The 17,308-nt window shown below is 58.5% G+C and overlaps 1 protein-coding gene across 2 annotated transcripts; it reads left to right on the plus strand.

Annotated features, from left to right (window-relative positions):
- The first annotated feature begins 491 nt into the window (after positions 1-491).
- Positions 492-9,888, plus strand: NT5C1A (5'-nucleotidase, cytosolic IA). 2 transcript variants are annotated; one of them, XM_057412589.1, is made up of 6 exons: positions 494-681; positions 6,595-6,762; positions 7,440-7,569; positions 7,874-7,996; positions 8,423-8,607; positions 8,879-9,888. In XM_057412589.1, exons 1-6 carry the CDS (start codon positions 577-579, stop codon positions 9,242-9,244), a joined length of 1,077 nt encoding a protein of 358 aa, XP_057268572.1. In that variant the 5' UTR covers positions 494-576; the 3' UTR covers positions 9,245-9,888. The 2 variants fall into 2 exon arrangements, with proteins under 2 accessions (XP_057268573.1, XP_057268572.1); XM_057412590.1 differs by lacking the exon at positions 8,423-8,607 and having other exon boundaries at positions 492-681; positions 7,874-7,974.
- Positions 9,889-17,308: the final 7,420 nt, after the last annotated feature.

The raw sequence follows: 17,308 nt of genomic DNA on the forward strand, positions 1-17,308 counted from the left end.
TGCTCCCCAGGCCCTCGGGGGGGGGTTGTGGGGTGTGTGTCTATTGGTCCATTTTCAGCCCTAGCTCTATGCACAGCTTTGGTAGGACTCAACCCCACCGGCTCTTGTGGGAGAACGCTTAGTGAAGAGCCCTCATTAATACCCACATTCATTCCATCAACCACACACAGCGCAGGGCACTCACGGGCTCCTGGTCCTGACCCTTCCTTGGGCTCATTCAACTCCCCGGTGCCCCCTGTGCTCTGCAGGGGTGAGCAAACCCCGGCGACCACCGAGAGCCCCCCGGTGCCACCCGTAGGTGCCCTCCCCGCGCTCTCTGCTGGTGCCACCCCGTCCCCAGCCCTTTCCCTTCGCTCCTCGGCGTTTGCAGCCCCCGGCGCTGACTGCCCCGGAGCGACTCCGGTGTTCGGGGGGCGGCGGGCTCGGGCTCGGTCCCGAAGCGGTTAAACCGTGGCCCGGTGGGCTGAAACCCCGGAGCTTCATGGGATGCCTTATAAAGCGCGTTCCGCCGAACGGCCGCGGCTCCGGGAGCGCCCGGTACGTGCGGACCCGCCGGTGCCCCGGAGCCGCCGCGCTATGGAGCCGCCGGGAACCGCCGGGGCGCCGGGCGCGGCGGGGCGGCCCTGGGAGGAGGCCAAAGCGTTCTACGATAACCTCGCCCCCAAGAAGAAACCCAAATCGGTGAGAGCCCCGCAGTGCCCCCGACCCAGATGGGAGCCGGCCCCTCTGAGTGCTTCCCCTTTTCTCCCCGCATCCCCATCTCCTTCGGGTCCCGCTGGGTGCCCCATCTCCTGCAGGTGCTCTGGGGTCCTCCTGGGTGTTTCATCTTCTCCTGGTCCCCCGTGGAACCCGCTGGATGCCCCATGTCCTCTGGCTTCTCCAGGGTCCCCCTGCGTGTCTCTGTTTTTCCCTTGAGCCCCATCTCAATCCAGGCCCTTGGGGAATCCCTGCCTCTCTCCAGGTGCTCCCACTCTGTGGCATCACTCATTTGCCCGATATCTCTCAGGATCCCTGCAGTCTCTCTGGGTTCCCGCAGGTCCCCGGCTCCCTCCTGGGCTGAGGTGTCCTTGCAGAGCGGCTCCGTGCCCCAGGAGCTGCCTGTGCCAAGGCAGGAGGCCCTGCCAGGGACAGGAGAGGTGGCTGCAGCGGAGCAGGGGGACAGCCGAGTCCCTGCCCGGGGTGTCACAGGGGTAGAGAGGCCCCTGCCAGGCTCGCCTGCTACGGGGCGATTAGAGGTAAAGCCTGCGTTATCTAACCAGGGCTGAACATGGGAGCGCCTGGAAGCGCGCCCGTAGCTGCGGAGCGTGAGGCTGGGCCCCCTCGGAGCCCACCCGGCCACGGCCACGGCCAGCCCGGGGGCTGCGGGTCCCTGCGGTGTGGATGTGGGGAACGCGGGGACAAAGCTCTGCCGGGCAGCAGCCGCCGTGGAGTCCGTGCTGGGACCCGGCTGCAGCCCCCGGGGCTGCCAACCCTCAGCGCTGCGGCCGTCGCCCTCCCCGGAGGAGAGGGGCAGCCTGGCTTGGTGGTGGGATGCCGCTGGGTGCTCTCGTTTCGTGCTGTCATCAGCCCAGGCTCCTCCTCTTCCTCTCCTTGTGACCAGCGCGCCTTTCTCTGCTGTACAGCTGGGGAAACTGAGGCACGGGGCACCGATGTGGTGCCTCCTCTTTTCTGGGTCTCTCTGGGTGCCCCATCTCCTGCAGATGCTCCAGGGTCCTCCTGGGTGTTTCATCTTCTCTGGGTTCCCCATGGAACCCTCTGGGTGCTCCATGTCCCCCAGCCTCTCCAGGGTCCCCCTGCGTGTCTCTGTTTTTTCCTGGAGCCCCTATCTCAATCCAGGTCCTTGGGGAACCCCTTCGTCTCTCGAAGTGCCCCCACCCCTCCATGGCATCCCTGGGTTGCCTTTGGTTGCCTGGGATCAATCCGGCTTGCCCCCATCTCCCTGGATTCCCTCAGCTCCCTGCGTGTTCCCAGATTCCCAACAGCAGATCTGAGATCCCTGCATTCAGGACTAGGCTACGTTATCCTCCATGTGGGGCTGGAGGCAATTCCAGCCTGGACCCATGCCCTTCCATGGGGCAAGCTGGGGACCCCTGTGCCCATGGCCAGCAGCTCGGCTGCCGTCACACAGCACAGCGCTGCCAGGCAGCTGCCGGGGCCGTGATGGATGCCTTCAGGGCACTCTCCGAGTATAAATAATGCCTCTGGAAAACTCAAAGCCATCCCAGCCATTGCCCTGCACTTTAATCTGATCCCGAGCAGGGGGCTCGCACCCGCCCGGGGCTCCCTTTTGCATGTGGGCAATGGAGCTCGCTGTCACCCGTCCCCGTGGGTCTGTTGGTCCCCGTGGGTCTGTCCGTCCTCCTGGCTCAGCGGCTCTGGCAGCCGGAGCAGGGTCCGGTGATGGGGGAGCAGGAGCGAGCTGTGGGCTCCGCTCCTCCTGGACGCGGGCTGTAAGGCGCAGGACCCCGTTCCAGGCTGGGATATGGGTGGACAGGACGTCCCCATGGGGCTCCCCGGCTTTGCAGGGGTCTCTGCTCTTCCCAAGCCTGCTCCCACCTCGCTGCTGGCAGCCGGGGAGGTCAGCGATGGGACCTGTCACCCCTCAGCAATGCGGGGTATGTCCCCTGGCCTCTCCAGTGACACTGCAGGGAGGAGAGGCCGGGATGGTGGGAGCTGGAGCTGCTCTGCCCGTCCCCTGCACCCATGGGGACCCAATCCGGCTCCCTGGGGTGCTCAGTTTTGGGGTGTTTCAGGTGCGGTAGGGGCCATGCTTGAGCCTGGAGCAAACCCTTCCCTTTCTGTGGCCAAACCTCACCAATATTCATCTTCAGTTTGGCCACAGCTTTGGTCTTCTGCAGCATCCAGGGAAGGGCCAGGGTTCCTCCAGGTTTTTAGGGTCAAGGTGGGTCCTTGATTCAGCTCCAGGCAGTGCAAAAGGTTCAAGGGGTACAGAAGGGGATCCCTGCTGTGGCTCGTCCTCAGAGCCAGCCAGGGAGGGCAGTGCTGGTGTTGGTGCCACTGTGGCACATCTGGGAGCATGTGGGATTTCCAAATGTCTGCCCCCAATCCCTGGGGAAGGTGCTTAGGATTTGTGTGATTATTTATGTGATTAAAGGAGTCATTTAAAGGCAGCAGCTGTTGGGTCTGCAGAGGAGGATGTGCAATGTACAGAAATACATCTGTACCCAACCCCGGGGTGTTGGGGTCTGGGATGGATTTTGCCCTTTATGGAGCTGGAACCTGCAGGAAAGGGTCACTGATGCTTCTGAGATGGGTGGGTTTGGACCTTGTGGGGCACCCATTGCCCCTGTGCCAAGGGGTGATGCTCCTCTTCAGAAGGCTGGGCTGTCAGGACATGTTCCTGGTCATCTCTGCTGTGTGGCTGAGCCCAGGGGTGGGATGGGACCTTCCCCCATGCTGCCTGCTCGTTCTGTTAGACACATCGTGAACCTCTTGCTTGATGTTCAGGATGGGGCTGGATCTGACCTTCCCATGGGAAGGGACAGGACCCACCAGGAATCCCCAGGCAGCACATTTGGTTGGATTCGGCTGGGCAGAGCCCTGCAGCCACTTCCTGAGCCTTAACTGACCTTGGCTGCTCCTCGGAGGGTAAATCAGGGTTTGCCATTCAGAGTGCCCAAACCTACTGGGCCGGGGCAGCAAGCGGCTGTGTTGGGGTGGGTGCTGAGCTCCATGACGGCCTGTGGGACTGAGCACGTCCCAGCGAGCGCTGTGAGCAGGACCTTTCCATGCACACGTTTCCTGTTAAAAATGAAGGGTATTTCCCCCCCGATTGTGACGTTTCAGGGCAAAGGGGGGGTTGTTGGGCTGTTTGCAGGGCTCTGACGGAGGATTCGCGGTGCTGCGGTTCCTGTAGCCTGGTTTTGGATGCGGTAATGATCTCCTGCAGTACCAGTGGGGATGGAGAGGCATCCAAACAACCTTGAGGAGGGAACGCTTCCCAGTGAAACCTCCACTTCAAAGGAATGGCCAAGCGCAGATCCCTCCTCTCAGAGCAGAATTGCCTTATTCTGTCCACATCAGCATTTCCCGGCGAGCAAACAGGGATAATCCCAGCCCAGCCCAGAGCTGCGTTAGCGCCCGGCTGAGATGTTCCTGCAGAAAGTCCTCCAAAGGTGCAAATCTTCCTTGGCAGGAGCGAACAGGATCCGGCAGGTCCCATTCCCGGAGGCCGGGTTTCCCACCCGGAGGCAGCTGGGGCTCCAGCCCAGGCCGGGGCAGAGCGAGGCCCCAGGCTTATGGTTATTTTTATTGCTGTGTTTATTGCCTCTTAAATGAACCTCCTGGAGGCTGGTGCCTTTAATGGCAGGGAAGGGACCTTGAGCAGCCTGGCTGCCGTTGTGCAAGGTGCTTGTGCTCTTGGCACCCGCCCAGTGCAAGGTGTGGGGAGACAGAGGTGCAAATCCGGGCTGGGAACCCAGTTAGGCTCTGCTTGCAGCCCCACACATCTCATAGAGCCGCAGCCTGGTTTGGGTTGGAAGGGACCTTAAAGCTCCTCCAGCTCCAACCCCTGCCACGGGCAGGGACCCCTTCCACTGGAGCAGCTTGCTCCAAGCCCCTGTGTCCAACCTGGCCTTGAACACTGCCAGGGATGGGGCAGCCACAGCTTCTCTGGGCACCCTGTGCCAGCGCCTCAGCACCCTGGAACATCTCCCTGTGCTGTGGGTGCTGCTTTCCTGACAGTTCTGGGGAGGATGCTCTGCCCCATTGTCCTTTGGGGACCGGGAGCAGGGAGCAAACACCCAGTGGATCTCCTGTGTACCTGGATAAATAACCCAGTGCTGGCAGGAACTCAGGACCTGCATGGAGCAGCAGGGCTCCCTGCTGAAGGCTAACAGCCGGATGTCCCAAGACCTTTACTAGTTATTAATATTTTTAGCTAATAAATGGCCCATGACACCAGAGTTATTAATTAATGAGTTGTCACAGGCCAAGTCTCAACCTGGCCCTCCAGGTTAATAGCTAACACCCATTGGGTGGGTTAAAGGTGAGATGGGGACCTGGCTGTGGCTCACTGGTGGGAGTGATGCTGGTGTTGCTGATCAGCTTCCGCATGGACCTCGGTGATCTTTCGTGCTCCGAGGCGTGTTTAACTGCTTGTGCAAAAGGAATGCTTCCAAATGAGACCGAATTCCTTGCAAATGCAGTGGGAAAGGGATCCCTTTGGCCTCAGGGATGTCCTCAGCCTGAGCTAATGTGTGTCAAGTCATCATCTGCTCTCCAATCTGCGTGAGGGGGCTCTGGGTGCTCGTGTGGCTTTGGAGAGGTGTTCAGGGATCAGCCGCACTGCAGGGCTGGCCTCGGGTACTGCTCAAAGGGCTGGGAATGGCATCGGGGCTGGGAATGGCATCAGGGCTGCACTGACTCAGCCCTGGGTGCGTCTCCAGGCTCCGCAGGATCAGCGGGGGCGGGCTGGGGGCAGAGCGAGCCCCAGGGCAGGATCCCCAGTGCTGATGGGTGCCGTGTCCCTGCCCGGCTGCTGTTCCTGTGCAGCTCAGCCCTAGGCGGGGTGGGAGCCTGAACTCCGGAGCACCTGGGTGTGCGGAGCTGGCGAAGGCGCCCTCCTGCCCCATGGCAAACGGCATTGCTGGAGCATTACTCACAGGGGCAGCGCCAGGATCCTGGAAGTCACAGGGGAGCTGAGGGTGAGGTGGTTCTGGAGTGCTGATGACCTTGATTTCACGGGCTCCCTGGGGAGATGCATCCCTGGGCACAGCCAGAGAGCACATGGGCTGGGATCGCACCCAGGGAGCATCCCGGGTGTGAGCCCCAAACCCTGTCCCACTCCTGGGATTTGCTGGGGACAGGGCAGCTGCACCGCTCTCCCTCCTTGGGATTTGCTGTTCTGGGAGCGAGGATTTCTTGCTGGCCATCAGTAACGAACTCGCTTTCATACTTGTGAGCAAGTGATGGGGATTAGCACCCTTGTGCCCTCCGAGGGGGGAGGAAGGACGGGTGGGGGTCAAGGCGAGATTGACTTTCCTGGCGTCCCCTTTCTCGCTGCCAAGGCCCCTCGCTGACTTCAGTGGATTTTGGATCAAGCCCTCGAACATTAATAATAATGACTCATAAATCACTGCTTGCACCACCTGTTTGTCATGTTTCCGCCCACAATAGCTATATCAAGTGTTTTTATGAGCTGAGCTGGCACGGGTTGTTTGTCACATCTGGACAGCATCGTGGGAGTGCAGAACAGGCCAAGCCGCAGTGTGTGGCTTTTGCTGGCTGGGGAGGTGGGGAAAAGCCACCCAAATTCCTTCTGCCTGGGGTTGAGTGGTTCTCCTGGGGTAGCACGTTGGGTCTGGGTGGATCCTGAAAGCCTGTTTGCTTTGGGAGGGTTTTGGCATGATGCAAGCAGCAGAAAAAGGCTCTTGGGTATCCTGAATGCGTGGGGATGGTGCATCAAGGCTTTGTCTGGTGAAGCATTGGAACATCAGGGTTGCAGCTGCCCCGTTATCCTTCACATCGCTATGGAGGTGTCACCCGCACCGTGGCCGTTCATGCTGAAGTCAGCAGATCCCATCTCGGGTCTGGTGCAGGGGCTGCCTCCCCATTGCCTCCCTTTCCCTGCAGCCCAAGCCCGAGAACGCCATCACCATCGCGGTGTCCTCGCGCGCGCTGTTCCGCATGGAGGAGGAGCAGAAGATTTACAGCGAGCAGGGGGTGGAGGCCTATGTGAAATACCAGCTGGACCACGAGAACGAGCCCTTCCTCCCCGGGGCTGCCTTCCCCTTCGTCAAGGTGAGCATCCACCCGCCACAGCCGAGACCCGCTCCGTGGTCCTCACCCAAAGTGTCAGGGGAGAGCAATGGGGTGCTCGTGTGGGGAAGGGGTGGGAAATGAGCAGTGTGGCAGAGGGGATGGAGCCACAGAGCAAACGGAGGTCAAATAAACTTCCTGGCAAGTGATGTGCTTCTTCCAAGACTGAGGAAATGCTGGATTTTCCAAGTTGGCAACGGAGCCCAGGAATTGAAGAACTCATCCATTTGGATCATTTCCTGCTGGGGAATTCTCATATTTTTATTGGATTTGAGGTTTTTTTAATTAAATTGTATTTATTCTTTTAAACTGGCTGAATTCAGCCTTGCTGGAGCCGCCAGCTCCTAGTGCTGACATGTTGCAGCGAGGCATTTGGTTTCAGATTGCTTGAAAAACACTTACCTGTTAACTCAGAGTTATTCCCATCTCCTCATGAAAGCCTGAAACCTTTTGTGTGTGCAAACAGCAGAGCAGCTCCATGGGTGCTCCCCACATCAGTCCCTTTTCCCCAGCTAAAGGCACTTGCTGGGGTCACCACGGTGCGGTTGGGGTCGGTCAGATCCCTGGCTTTGGTCACAGAAGGGTTTTGCTCGGTGCTGAGGGGGTCAGGGCTGTGTTGGGGCCTCACTGACTCCTTCCCTTCACCCTGGGTGCTGCAGGCGCTGGAAGCAGTGAACACGAAGCTGCGTGAGCTCTACCCTGACAGCGAGGAGCTCTTCGACATCGTCCTCATGACCAACAACCATGCCCAGGTTGGGGTTCGCTTGATCAACAGCATCAACCACTATGGTGAGAGCAAAGCCGTGCTCTGTGCAGGTGCCCATGGCTTTAGGCAGTGTTACTGCTTGGCAGTGGGATATGGAGATGTGTTCTCCCATCTCTTCCTCCAAACCACGTGCTGAGCCCACCTCTCCCCTGTTTCCTCGGCTCTCAGTGGTGATGGTTGGTGGTGAGGATGCTCTGGCCATCAGCCGTGCTGTTGAGCAGTGGTACCAAGGTTAGCCCCATCCTGCTGCTCTTGGGAGGCCATGAGGGAACAGTGTCAAGGCTTTTCTGGGGCAGCGGGGCTCACCCTGGGTCCGTCTGCCCTCAGATCTGTTCATCGAGAGGTTCTGCATGACGGGAGGGAACAGCCCCATCTGTTACCTCAAGGCCTACCACACCAACCTCTACCTCTCCTCCGACGCCGAGAAAGTGAGTGGGGCCATTGAAGAGGGTGAGTCTGAGGTTTGGCTTGTGGGGGAAAGTGGGGGGAGCCTGGAGCCCTCAGAGGGTTGGTGTCAACAGCCATAGCTCCAATGTCCCTGCATCAGTGTGAAAACTAGTGTCTGCCTTGTCCCACATCCCATCCTTCATGCGCCGGCGCCTCTAGTTTCCATAGTAATGTTTTTTCTCAAGCTTCACAGCTCTTCCAAGGCAAAAGCACTGTTTTCCCCCATTAATTCTTGTATGCCAAGGGAGGTTTGTCATCTGTTTGCTGTAAAAGGTCTTGGGGCCAAGCTGCAGGCACTATTGGGTGCATGCATCTCCTTGCAGCGTTTGCTTCCAGCCTGTTGCGTTTTGCTTTGCTCCTCAATGAATAAGCCACGAGGCTGGGTCCTTGGGTAACTGCTGCTTCTTGCCTCACGCTTTACCTCCACAGGGATCGCTGCAGCCACCATCTTCAGCCCCAGCAAAGACCTGGAGGTGTCGGAGAACCAGCTGCGGGTGGCGTTCGATGGTGATGCTGTGCTCTTCTCTGATGAGTCGGAGCAGATTGTGAAGGCTCACGGCTTGGACATGTTTTTTGAGCACGAAAAGGCTCACGAGAACAAGCCTCTGGCACAGGTAGCACTGGGGTCCAGCCAGAAATAGCCTCTGGAAGGCAGCCCACAGGGATGTTCTTGCCTCTGGGAGCAAGCCAGGGGTTGGCACATGGAGTGTGAGCTGCCGTGGGTCAGCTGGCCCGTGGGATGGCTGCGGATGGCCCCATGCTGCTGCTCCTGGGGCCCACAGGGAGAAGGGGTTTGCCACGTGTCTGGCTCTGCTGGGACTGGGTGCCTAGAGGAAGGGATAACGTGGAGCTCTGCACAGTGATGGTTTCTTCTTGCCCCAACAGGGACCCCTGAAGGGTTTCCTGGAGGCCCTGGGGAAGCTGCAGAAGAAGTTCTATTGCAAGGGGCTGAGGCTGGAATGTCCCATTCGCACCTACCTGGTCACTGCCAGGAGCGCCGCCAGCTCCGGGGCCCGGGCACTAAAGACTCTGCGCAGCTGGGGCCTGGAGACGGATGAGGCTTTGTTCCTGGCCGGGGCTCCCAAGGGGCCGCTGCTGAAGAAGATCCGTCCTCACATCTTCTTTGATGACCAGATGTTCCACGTGGAGGGAGCCAAAGAGATGGGCACCATCGCTGCCCATGTCCCCTATGGCATCGCCCAGAAGCACAAGCAGCCGGTGCAGGAGAAGCAAACCCCCAACAGCAAGTAGTGGAGCTGGCTGGTCAGCAGAGCTTCCCCCCTGCACCGCACTCACCTGGGCTGGGGTCTCAAGGTGCAGAGCATTTGCCCTTTGAGCACGAAGTTCTTCCCAGCGGGAGCCGTGTCGGGGGCATGGATGGAGGAAGGGGCTGATGAAAGGCTTCCTTTTGCCTCTGTATCATTGCAATGTCTTGGCGTTGTCCCTGTTCCCGGGCAGCCCCATGAGCCGTTTCCCCTTTCCTCTGCTCTTGCTTCAGGCAAAGCCCCTGGAGGCTGCAGCCCTCCCTTTGTGCACTGTTTATACCAGGTTTAATTTATTGGTGTTTCTTTAAAACCCCAGGTGATTCCCAAAGCCTTGACCTACAAAGCAAACGGCCGGGCTGAGCTGTTGGACTGGAAAGGTGGGAGCGCACAAAACCCCTTCTTGCAGCTTTGAAACCAAATCTTGCCCCTTTTTAACTCCAGTGCCACCACGACATTGTTCCTTCACAGGGGGCAGCCCCTCCTCCCCAGCCAGCAAATCCTTCCTGGCTTTTCAGCAGGGCTTGTGACAGCTGAGCAGCTTTCCTTTCATGCGCTAAAATCGGGGAAGATTGAAGCAAACACATGCAAAAGAAAGGCAAAAGTCCTGTTTTCTGCTCGGAGCTCTGGGTTAATGAGTTGTGGGCCCACTTGGGTTTGGGTTTGCCACTTGTGTGATTCACAATCATCTCAGTGAGGCCTTCAATGGCCAGCTCTGCTGCGAGCCCCCAGGGTCTGCAGCCACACCTGGGGCTTGGGTTAAGTGAAAGGCAGACCTTTAGGGACACCATTTGAAGTCCATTTAGGTAAATGGGCAGAGGATTTCAGCCTGGGGGATTTAATGAAAGGATTTCATTCCCCCTTTCTAGGCTGAGCCCAATGAGTTGGTATCTTCTCCTCAGCTTCTGAAAACCTCTGGTGTTTCCTAAAATAGCCTCCTCTGCTAGCGATGCTGTGCGGGAGAAGCAAAGCTCCAATGGCTTGGAAGAGAAATCAATCGGAGAGCTGCTTCCAGATGGGTGTGAAAATCACACTGATGCTTCTGCACAAAACCCTGTCCCAAAGGATGCTCTTGGGGGGGGAGGAATTAAAGATTACTTCTTGTGGGTTTTATTCCCCCTCTGTCTTTTGCAGGCAGCGCAGCCATGGCTGGGCACAAAGGATGCTCAGTGTTGTCAGGCAAACACCAGCTCCATGGGCTGATGTTTCTGAGGTATGTGATTGCCTCTGCCTCGCCTTTGCAGAGCACTTTGCATCATCATACAAAAGAGCTGGTGATGCCTCCCATGGCTGGGGAGACTCCTTTCTCTTTGCACTAAATCCTCCTCTAGCAGTGATAAAGCAAATTGCACTTTCCACCCCCCCCAGAACTGTTTCACTTTGACTGTTACTCATCACATCTGGGCGAGGAGCAAAGGGAAAAGTCTAAAATCCAAACACAAAACAGTCTTGAAAGACATGAGTAGCTAATAACATAACCTGTTAATAGACGGGTTTATAACAAGGTTTGTAACAAGGTCTTGTCTTTTCAACGTGAACCCCAGACACTGCGATCTGAACTGTATCTCGGAGACCTTTTTGCAGCTGGGTAACAGCCTGGCCTCCCAGGAAACACATCCCTGGTGTCCTGCCAGCCCAGGCGGTGATGGTGGAAGAGGAATGGAGCTGTCAGCAAGCCCTTGGGAACCGCAGGGCGCTGATGGGGTTGGATAAGGATGCAAGAGCAGCCACTGGGGATGGGTGCTTCAGATAAGGGGTGTTGGCAGGGCTGTGCTGTGCAGGAGGAGATGGCCTGTCTGAAGGTGCTGTGCAGCGTGCAATGGTTCTGGGGCACGGCCCTGGATCTCAGCAGCTTTCACGGCTGCCTTTCTGTCCTGAGACACACAGGAGCTGCGGCAGGGGTATGGTGCGGGCAGGGGCAGGTTCTCCTGCTGCCAGCACAGTTTAGGGGCTCAGTGGCTGCCCCCCAAGTGAGGCAGACCTCGCTCTGCACCTCCCCAGCCCTTGTGCAAGGAGGGGTTTCTGCTCCCGCAGTTTGCTTCTCCCCACATGGCTTCTCACGGTGTTTCCTCTCCATCCCTACAAGTGGCAGAGGTGGATTTGCTGCTCTCGTACTTCCCTTGTGTGCCCCTCCGTGCTGTCTCCTTGGGCTGGGGGATGAGGTCTGGGCACATCTCCCACCCGGATGGGCTGGTTGTGCCTCTTGTGCTGCCCTGGCCAAGGACTGGACTTCCCGCTGTGTGTTGTTGCTGTGGGTTTCACTTCATTGTCCTCCGGTGGTTTTCCTTATGGATGGGCTGCCTTTATGGAACCCCTCGGGGTGTCGTTCTGTAATAAACTGTGTTGTCCCAGCCTCGCTCTGTTGCCATTCTCACAATGGGTATTTTGGCTTCCTGGTGCAGTCAGCAAGAGCCTGGGGTCCCGGCTTCGGATCTCCCATGTTTATGGTGAGGGGATGGGTGTGATGAGGAAAAGGGCTTTTGGGGGTTTAAGGGCATCCAGAAAATAGAATCAAAGCAGCTAGCTGGGAACTGGAGAGCTGTGGGAGAGGTGCAATGCCAGTTGAGAGATGTGCTGTGATCCAGCTCCATCCCTCTGCTTTGTCAACAGGCTTTTATTGTAACCTGGGCTCGTGATGAGGGCCTGGGTAAAAATACCGCTTGGCAGAAGACTTTTGTCAACTCCATCTCCCAGCCAACAGGTGGGAGGCAGCAAAAGCTTTTTAGAGGAGATCTATTGCTGCTGAAGTACTGCCTTTATCCGAATAGCGACACTGCAGTTCTGCTGGTGGCTCCTCCCTGCCAACGGGAACAGATGGATTAAGGGGAAGCAACAAATTCTCCATCTGTCACCAAATATAGCCAAGGAATGTCCATAGGCCCCTGGGCAGCATCCCTGCTATGGGTGTTCGTTCAAGGGACGGATGGATGGCCCTCAGCAGAGTGTTCCTGCTCGCTGGAATGCTTGCCCTGCGTGTTCTTCCACCAGACGCCTGGAGGAACGACAGATCCCAGCGCTGATAAGGCCCACGTTGCACCAGTGCAAGTCCGGGTGGGCCCACACTGCCCTTTGAGGTTGGGATGTCCATGCCAAAGCCAAGAGCCGCCTCTGATGTCCATGCAAAGACCACCCCGAGCCCTTGCCTGGCTCCAGGGGCCCAGCGCTGGGTCTGTGATGTTTTGCTGTTGGTTTGCTGCAAGCCTGAGGGTTTTGTTTCTGTCGCCCGTGTTCTGGGGCTCTCATCGGGCTTTGTGATGGGTGTGCGTTAAAATGAAGAGCACGGAGGAGGAGGGAGCGAAGGCAGAGCCGGTGCAGAACTGTGCTGCCACTCAGCTATTGTGGGCGCAGATGTTCATGAGGTAATCGTGGTCTTTGAGCAGCCAGAACTGCTTCTCATCACAAATCCAGGATTTAACCCCATGGACTCGGGGGGTTCTTGCTGAGGAGGTGACAGCCCTGGTGAGCAGCTGCGTGGCAGGAGGTCAGGCAGTGTGCGGGCTCTGATCTCCTGGTCCTCACCTACATATAGGGTAAGTCGTGACACCCCCCTGCCTCAGTTTCCCCATCACCATAACAGATCAGAAAGGTCCAGAGGTAACGTCAGGTCTGGAGGACGACTCCAGCTCCTTGCAGGAGAAAAGCAGCAATCCAGGAGTGCTCTGAAGTGCAGTGAAACCCCATATCTGCAGTGATGCCTGCAGCACGTCCCGGTGTGCAGGGACCATGCAAGTACAGGGCTGTCCTTCCACCCCTGTGGTGCTGGCCACGAGGGGTCCCCTGAGGGGGCTCCACCTTGTCCCTGCAGCACATTCAGTCTTACATCCTTTCTGAAGCGCAGAATAAGGGCCAACAAATGCGAGCAGGGACCTGCAGCCACCCCAGGAGGCTGAAATGTCAGAGCAGGGCACCTGGTGACGGGGTGACAGAAACACCCGGACTTGGAGGAGTAGATAAGAGCACCCGGCGGCAGGAGAACAAGCAAAGGGCACTCTATCAGCGCTAGCGGGGCCGTGCCAGGATTTGAACAGCCTGAGCACCTCGTTCCTTCGACACCACTATTTATAGCAGCGCTTGCTGATGCGTCTGTCACCGGAGCCTAAAACGGGTCCCCCGGTGCACCCGGGGCTCGGCCATGCTGTGCTGGGGAGGCCACCAGCGAAGCACTGACTCAATGCGTGCAGAGCTGCTTATCACCCACTGATGGGGAAAGAGGCAGCTCCACACTGGGCCAGTGCCTTGGAAGAGGCACCAGGCGGTTTCTGCCTAAGGCCTGGCCTTTGGCCAGCAGTCTGTGGGGTAAATAGACCCACCTTCCACCCCACTTCTTCCTTAGCCCCACATCTGCGGCTTGTCCGGCTCTGAGAGCAAGAGGGTTCCACAGCTTGATGACAGTCCTTAGGTAGCTCTGTGTGTCACCCATGCTGGTGGAAACAACCCTTTGGTCACAGGGCTAGAGCAAGAGGGCAAAGATGTGTGTGCAGAGCAAATATTCCCTGGTCCCTGCCTGGAGATTTGGCTCTTGCAGAACTGCTTCATTTCTCCAGTTCTGCCCTGGCCAGTGAGTGATGGAGGGGGAGATGCTTCTGTCCCAGTGTTTTCCCATTCCTGCAGCAGAAGCTTTGTTACCAGGGCTGCACTTCAAAGCTGTGCTGGCAGGGCTGTGCACATAATCCCACCGAGGAGGAGGAGAGGAGGAGGAGGTCTGCCGGGGCTGCACTGGAGCAATGGCAGCCCCGTGCTGTGCCAAGCTTTCTGGCTGAAGGACTTGGGAGGAGATGGGCATTAGGGTGCTGGAGAACTGCAGCAGGCCTGGGTGCAGGGGTGGACTTTTGCTTGTTCTCACTCAGGGCACATGGCTTGGTTATCCCTTCATGTGGCAAAGAGGGGATGCAGAGCCCAGGACTGGCTCTGTGTACATGCGAGCAGCCTGCAGCTGGATCTGGTCCATGCCTGTCACTGTGCTCATCACTGTGGCCATCAGTAGTAAGCAGTAGTTTCCCCCTCAAACCCATTCAGTGCCATGCAAGTCATCATCTGCAGGCAGTGGAGTTGATGCCATCCCCTCTGACCTTTTCCAGTCACAAGCAGCCCAATGCTTCACAAAATGCTGCCAAACCCTGAGCGAGGACCAGAGGAATCTTTATCCTGTGAGACGGAGGATGAATGAGGGAAAGCTTGCTCCAATTGCCCTGTGAGGGGAGCCTGGCTGTGCTGGCCCTGCGCGGTGCTTGCGTTAGGGCTGCATCTGTTGGGGGTTTGTGAATGGGTGGAAGCAGGGTGGCAATTCGTACCCATCCTGGTGGGGATATGATTCCTCGGGGGAACAGTGGGCCTGCTTCTGCTGCCACAGCCATGGGCACAGGGACAAGGACAGGGATAGGGATGGTTGTGGTGCTGAGCGGGTGCCACAAGAGGGCAATAAGGGCTGTGTGGCGGCAGGAGGGTGCCCTGGTGGCAGGAGTCCCCGCTGCAGCATCCTTTACGAGCCAGCGTAAGGCATCACCACCCTCCATGGTGTGACCTGTTGCTCCTTCCCCTTCAGGCCTGCGTCTGGGGCGTGTGCGAACAGCATCACTGCCTCAGCACACCCCTGTAACCACCTGAGCCCCCAGATGGTATGAAGCCCATACCACCAGCACAGGGGTACGTCATCCAGGAGGAAGGGCAACTCTTGAAGCCCCCCAAGCTGGGAATGGGGAAGTTTTCCTCGTCACCACCTCTGGCATGGGGCACCATTTAAGCACCAGTGTGGCACTGAGTTAGAGCCACCACCTCGGGTGGCATCCTCAAGCACCTTGTCCCCTGGGGTGACGGGGCTGTGGGGCCACCCCACACAGCACAGCCGGGCCACGGGGACCTTTCCTATGGCTGTATAAACAAGCCCCCACTTCCTCGGCGGCCTCCTCCAGGTGCGGCTGGGAATCATTAGGAGCTGAGTGTGGGAACTGGAAGGGAAAGCTGCAGAGAGGCCTTCTTTCATCTCCCCACTCCCTCCTCCCCCCCTGTCTGCCAAGCCTGGCTTCCTTTTGAATCCTTTAGCTTTTGCCAAGCGAGGGAAAAGAGAAGGGGGGGAATAAAAAGGGAAGGGAGAAAAAAAAACCCAACCGCAGGAATGTGTCCAGGGATCTGGCTTCATTCAGCCTGCCGAGCCCTGAATACCCCGGCTCCCGCTCGCAGAGCCGGAGGGAGGGAGGCTGCGGCTGCCACCGCGATGGAGACAGGGAAAACAAACAGGGAAGCGGCTTTTGGGCCAGGGCTGTTGCCACAGCGACTGACAAAGGGATGTCTGGGAGGGGGGGGGCACGCCTGTGGCTGCAATCCTCCCACCGTGGCACTGGGAGGTGGGATCAGGGCGCCCCGAGTCCCGCGGGGGGAGCCATGGATGCGCTTCATCCCGCCGCGGGGACGTGGTGCCCAGACAGACGCCCTTGTGTTGCACCGGTCTCCCAGCACAAAGGCGACAGGGCTGCTGGCAGGCAGGGAATGGGGAGGCTTTTCCCTTTGGGAGGATGGGCTTTGACTCGCTGCCGACTTCATTCCCAGCAAATTAATGATTTCCTCCCGCAGCAACAGTGCTGGCCTGAGTGTGAGTGTCGGTGCCTCCCACTGCCCTCCCGTCCTGCACCAAGGGTCCTCGCTGCCTGCATCCTTATCCTCATCTGGGCTTCCTCCAGCTGTGTGTAATTGTCAGGTTCAGCCCAGCCGTGACGGCTGCTGCCGTGGGAGCATCCCAGTGCGAGCGCTGGGCCTGGCTGGGAGCTGATGATGGAGTGCAGGAGGTGGCAGGGAAGCACGCTGGGTGCAGGAGGGAGCAGCAGAGCACTTGGCGCAAGGGGAAGAAAGCAGGGGTGCAGCCTGTGGCTGGTGCTGGGGATGCAAGGGCAGCAGTGGGACAAACCCAACCGGTTTGGAAGCCTGGAGATGGGAACACCGCTCACCCCAGCTGCTGCAGAGCGCCTGGCACTTCGTCTCGCAGTGGTATGTGTCTCCCAAGAGGACTCGCATAGCTGTACATGCTCACACGAGCCCATGCACACGTGCTCACACACCGCCCCCCCCCTTCTTGTGCACCATGGCTGTGGTCTGTGCATGTCCCCTGCGTGTTCATTCCCACCCCATCCTGCCTGGAAGCAGCAGCTGATACCGCTCTCTTGTGTGGGCACACAATGTGGCAATGCAGTACTGGGAGATCTGGGAACGCGGTCCGTTCCTCGGGCAGCTTTGTGTTCTGTTCCTTACCCCTGTCCCAGGCTGGTGCTACAGGTGGGCAATTGTTCCAGCTGACAGCCTCAAAGGCAAAGACTCAGCTTCCTGCTGTTTGAATTAAGAAAGTGAGCATTCATCGCTGCTGGCAGGGGCAGAGCCACCCGCCGTGGTGGGTGCAGGGAACGGGCTCCTTGCAGGAATGCTGCTGCCTCCACAGGCACAGCACTGCTTCAGAGCCTCCAGGTAAGCCTGGGTGCTTCCCTCCTGCCTGGGACTGCTCTCAGTGTTCTCTCCTGCCTTTGTTTCTGCAGCCACATGAGCATGGATTGGGGGGACGTGAAGCAGGGAGCAGCCACACAAGGAACCATGGGCTTGCCATGAGGGAACAGCAGCACGGTGGCCCCATTGCTGCAGGTTCAGCCTCTGCCCTGAACTCTGCGCATTCCCTGACCCTGGGGCCTCTGTGGCTGGGGGCTGGTGGCTTTGGAAGCCCTTTGGACGTGCATTTGCTCTCCTCTGTGCTAGGAGCTTGTCTTGACTGAGGTAGCAACGCTGGTCAGTGTGAGGAGGGGCAGGAGGTGATCCCTGTCCCCACTGAAGGAGGACCAGAAGCCTCCTTGCCCCTATTCCCCACACGTGTGTGCTCCCTCCTGGTATCTTCTAAGCTGACAAGGGAGGAAAGAGCGCGCACTCCTGCCGCTCATGAGGCCCCCACTCACCATGGACACCCCTGCAGTGCCCAGCCTGTGGTGAGGAGCCCCAGGGCTTTCCCTGGCAGTTCCACTTGCCCGGAGCCCAAGGCCATTCCTGCTCCATTTCCTTTCCTTGCTCTTCCCCTCCAAGGCTG

The sequence above is a fragment of the Pezoporus wallicus genome, unplaced genomic scaffold, assembly GCF_028554395.1.
Source record: "Pezoporus wallicus isolate ANWC-B61680 ecotype Strahan unplaced genomic scaffold, APGP_CSIRO_Pwel_v1 contig_12604, whole genome shotgun sequence".
Taxonomy (NCBI): Eukaryota; Metazoa; Chordata; class Aves; order Psittaciformes; family Psittacidae; genus Pezoporus; species Pezoporus wallicus.